The 4,937-nt window shown below is 44.9% G+C and overlaps 1 protein-coding gene across 2 annotated transcripts in view; it reads left to right on the top strand.

The window, feature by feature from the left end:
* Positions 1–696: 696 nt before the first annotated feature.
* The window catches only part of oxr1b (oxidation resistance 1b), a 96,227-nt gene continuing 91,986 nt past the window's right edge, over positions 697–4,937 (top strand). Inside the window, exon 1 of one of the 2 annotated variants that reach the window (XM_063185550.1) lies at positions 697–922. In XM_063185550.1, coding sequence (XP_063041620.1) covers positions 808–922 — 115 coding nt within the window. In that variant the 5' untranslated portion in view covers positions 697–807. The remainder of the gene's footprint in view (positions 923–4,937) is intronic. The other variant, XM_063185552.1, reaches the window with a different exon arrangement.

Raw genomic sequence — 4,937 nt, forward strand, 5'->3', positions numbered from 1 at the left:
TAATTGGGGCCACTTACGTGACATGGTGGATACTTTAGTTTGATGGTTCATATGGCAGTTGTGTAGGCCTATGTGTTTGTGCTCTTCGTTCCCCTTAACCAGATAGTCAAAGACATGAATACTGGTACATTTAGTGAACTGTCAGGTCAGTGTGTTGTGTGTGTTATTGCACCTTGAGAAGATTTGCCACAGAAGAAAGCAGGTTGGGCTTATGCATGAGGTAATTGCAACAATGTTAGTTGGTTGCAAATTTTGTGTTTTAGGCATGCTATTATTTTTATATCCTTTTTTAAATGTATGTTCTTACTGTTGTTGCTGTTTACTGTATGTAGCCTATATAATATTCATATCAGTTCTAGGCCTTTTCCATGTAATGGTTAAGTTTGGGAATCCCTGGGCTAAACAATTCCTTTGCGCAGCCCGCATGAGGAATTCACTTGTCAACTTGGCCCTATGCGATATCCATGGTAGCTGCTTGGTAAATATTTCCATGGTGAAATAGTTTCTGATCACATCTTTCCATGTTGAAGACACTATTGGCAACACTAATAGATCTGATTCATCATTAGTCTCATAGCGGCTGTCAACTTGCAGTCGGCAGTTACACTTCAGCCTCGTTGGCATGCTGCAGCCTGCATACCACTCATGTGAAAGTTTAGTCAGCGCGTTAGTTCCTGCTTCTTCTAGCACCTCCCTAACTCAGCGAGTTTGTGTTTGGGATTGGAATTGAGTAACCAGCGAGACACATGATCTTTCATGTCAGAGATGTAATGTTTTGCCTTATTATTATGTCGTCTCACTGACAATATGGATTTTATTTTGTCGTTATCCGCAAAGAACGGGCACTCCAATACAAAATCAATCCAAACGCACGAGAGTACACGTGTTCGACGCATATCTTTCCAGGATTTTTATGCAGAAGGTAACCCTACTTTACAAATCAAATACTATTTGTCATTTAATTGAGATGTGTGGAAATGAACAAGGCTGCGACAGGACCGCCTGTGTGATAGGCCCTCCATGCGCGTTTCTCGTCCAATGCATGCCTGCATTAATGCCATGCAGAGAGGCTTGATAGTTTCAGCAGTGTTAAAGCGCGTTTAACCACACATTCAGCAGCTATATGCATTGATTCGTGGTATCAATGATTCATTGCACTGTCAATTGCGGTGTCGCTGTTTTGAGGCACAGGCTCTCAACTTTAGTCCAGTCTTGCACTTTAAATGTCTGTATGAGCACTGTCTATGTCCATACTGTCTTAAGTCCATGTATAAGTACTGTCTATGTCTATACTGTCTATGTCCTTACCTTAATTAGTCTATGTCTGTATGGGAAAGCAAGAAATGTAATTTCAAATTCTTTGTATGACCAGTGCATGTAAAGAAATTGACAATAAAACCTACTTGACTTGACTTGACTTGAACTGGCTTTTGCGCGTGAGTAGAGAAGCCTTTGTGGTGGAATTCTGAAGTGTTTTGAGTGTCTAACTTTCGTTTTCCCAAGATATTTTACTGGTTAGCAAAGAATGGACGATACGTTTTGTTTATATTCAATTGTTGCTTCACATAGGCTATAGGGCAAAATAGGTTGCCTAACCTAAAATGTGCAATTCGGTGCGACTGTCTGACCCACGCAAGCACCTGCCCCGGTCTCACGGGCACCGTCCGAGTTCACCTGCTGGTTTGTATGTCAGCTGCCAACTTTGCCTGAACATTTGTTGCTTGTTTCGCGCATTTTCGTTTTTTTTTCACACGGTCTATAAATAGCCTATTCAAAAAAAATGCGCCTGAGTCACAGGAAGCTGGACCATTTGCTACCACAGAGAAGCAGACAGGTTAGGCAGGAGAAGACTCAGTCTGAATTCACAAATAGGTAAATGAGGTTAGCAGGTCGATGCTGCACGACATCCTGTTTGCCCCCTCCACCCTGCTTCACCATGCTGTGTTTGCATTTGAATTAGGGAAAATGTATTCAGTATGCCACACTCCGTACACAATGTTCTACTTCTGTCAGATCAGAGCTGATACGTTTTGTATGGAGTAGGCCTATAATTTGTACAGCCAGCACCCTGAGAACCCAAGAACAAACTCGGTAATATTTTATGTAAATTAACTACACAATAGTCTACTTTTAATAACTTATTATTTTGTATGCAATATTATTTGCACTCTAAGCACCTTATGTAGCCAAGGCCTACTCAAGACTTAGGTGCAGTCGAAATGGCAATATTTTATGGCATCCAACTTATAACAAACCATATGTATTCTGCAGTTTTGTAGCTTACTGTGCTCCTCTTAGTCTGGTCCAGAACTGAATCTTTTTGTATGGAGTAGTATGTGCACTATAGCAAGCATCCTGAGTCAAGACTTATAGGCGCAAACAAATTAGACAATATCACTCCAACTTGCACCAATAAGCTATCTGTAGTGGGCATTCTGCACTTTGTAGCCTTCTCAATGTTGTACTTCAGATGGACCTGAACTAATGGCCTTTATATTATGGAATATCATTTGCTACATACACCAAGCAACATTTGAACTCGAGGCTTGCAGTCAAATGACAACTCGGGAAAAATAGGCCATCTGTATATAGAGAGCTGACGTCTTCCTGACTGGTGTTGCCTTAAAATTCTGAAAGAACCTCCTAGCCTATACAGGTATATGAGGAGCAAAGAATACCCCCTCCTCCTCATGTCAGAACCTCCTAGTAAACTGTAGCCTCTCCTCCTCATATGTGACTGCCTAGCCCTAATGAGGGGTCAACAGTAGCCTGTCCTCCTCGTGTCTGAATCTCCTAGTAAGCAGTAACCAGTCCTCCTCATGTCTGAACCTCCTAGACTATATGAGGAGTAAGCCTCTCCTCATATCTGAACCTCCCAGGCTGTATGATGAGTAAAGAGTAGCCTCTCCTCCTCAGCCCTTCCTCCTCCCCTGACTCCTGTGTGCTGACTGCTCTGCTGAGTTGACAGTGTCCCTCTGGGTTTCCAGAGAGTGACAGTCCAAAGCTGAAGTGTGGTGACGGTGGGGTGGTGGTGGTGACTGACTGGCAGCAGCCCTAAAATCCATGTAACGATTGTGTTACGAAAGCCTGTCAAGAGGTTGTCCCGCCATCCCCTTCCTCGCACTTTCATTTGACAGGCGGTGGGGAGCAGCAGGAAAGGGCGCGCGGGAAATGCAGAGTTTGTGGGGTTTTTTTGCAGCAGAGCTAAACACTATGTCTAGTTCTGTCTCCCTCGGCCTGTACTACAAAGCTGGTACAGGAGCAAACCAGGTTAAGTTAGGTAAGAGGTAATTCATCTAATAGAAGAGCCTGGAGTCCTCATTTTCATAGAGGTAGCTTTGCAGTATAGGCCCAGGTCTGTATTCTGGACTCTGGATTCTCTCTCTCTTTTTAACTCTCTCTCTCTCTTTCCTCATTTTCATAGAGGTAGCTTTGCAGTATAGGCCCAGGTCTGTATTCTGGACTCTGGATTCTCTCTCTCTTTTTAACTCTCTCTCTCTCTCTCTCTCTCTCTCTCTCTCTCTCTCTCTCTCTCTCTCTCTCTCTCTCTCTCTAGCTCTCTCTCTCTTTCTTAAACCTATTCTGTCTCTGTCTCTCCCTATGCCTCTCTCTCTCTCTTTCTCCCTCCCTCTCTCTCTCTCTCTCTCTCTCTCTCTCTCTCTCTCTCTCTCTCTCTCTCTCTCTCTCTCTGTATATCTACTGTATGTTTCCCCATGTCCTTTCCCTCTAGCTTACTCCATCTCTATCAGTTATCTCCCTCTCTCTTTAACCCTGTCTCTCGCTCTGTCTCTGTCTCTGTCTCTGTCTCCCTCTCTCTCTCTCTCTCTCTCTCTCTCTCTCTCTCTCTCTCTCTCTCTCTCTCTCTCTCTCTCTCTCTCTCTCCATATTGATCTGAGCGGTAACAAGAGCGATGCCACCACTTCGATCCTCCAGCCCCCCTCTGGTGTGGCCTGCTTCTCATTAGGGTGTGTCCCTGTCCCTGTGCCTGTGTCTGCCTTGCAGTAGCCTCCCTGGGGGAGAGCCAGGTGACATGGAACAGGGCAGGATTAATGCACAGGCTAGATATGGCTGTAGCCTAGGGGCCCCCACCTGCCAGGGGCCCCCTGATTAGTCAGAAGTGAAACATTGCAGAATTATGACAATATCGAAAGATTCATCTGTCAGGTCGAGTAGAGTTGTAGAGTTGTAGTCCTTAATTTGTAGTACCTAATTATGACACTGTCTATGTAAATTTGTCGCAAAATTTGCTTTCCAGGGGGTCCCCACAGCAACCTGTAGCCTAGGGTCCCCAGGCCATCTTAATCCGGCCCTGGTCATGAAGCTATAGCTGGCTGCATGGTTGTCCCTGGCGGGAAGGCAGCTTGCATAGGCAGTCAATATTAAACTGGTCCCTCCTTCCCTCCCTGCTCCCCGACCTCTCTCCACCATCTCTCTCTCTCTCTCTCTCTCTCTCTCTCTCTCTCTCTCTCTCTCTCTCTCTCTCTCTCTCTCTCTCTCTCTCTCTCTTTCTCCCTCTCTCTCACTCACTCACTCACACTCTCTCTCTCTCTCTCTTCCTCCCTCCATCCCTCCTTTCCATCTCCAGACTAGAGAGAGGCTTCTAGGGGGGTCGGATGTCATGGTGCTTGGCTGGTTTCGTCACCCGTCATTGCAGGCGTAGGTTATGATGCCTGTTCCTGTTCGTTCCGTCTCTGAGTTTAAAGGAGTGATGGTGCATTCATATGCTTTGGGAATTATGGTAAATGCCGGACGTCGACATGAGAAGTACACATGAACGCCCCCCTTGTGGTATTTTCTACTGGATAACTCGTTGATTTTTTTTATATACAGTACGAGTTGCTGAGACTATACTGTAGATAATATTTACTTCCGAGAGCACATGAGGGGCACATTAATGCTAATGTGAATTTGATTAAACCTTAATGCAAATAGCGTCT

Source organism: Engraulis encrasicolus, chromosome 20 (assembly GCF_034702125.1).
Source record: "Engraulis encrasicolus isolate BLACKSEA-1 chromosome 20, IST_EnEncr_1.0, whole genome shotgun sequence".
NCBI classification, from domain to species: Eukaryota; Metazoa; Chordata; class Actinopteri; order Clupeiformes; family Engraulidae; genus Engraulis; species Engraulis encrasicolus.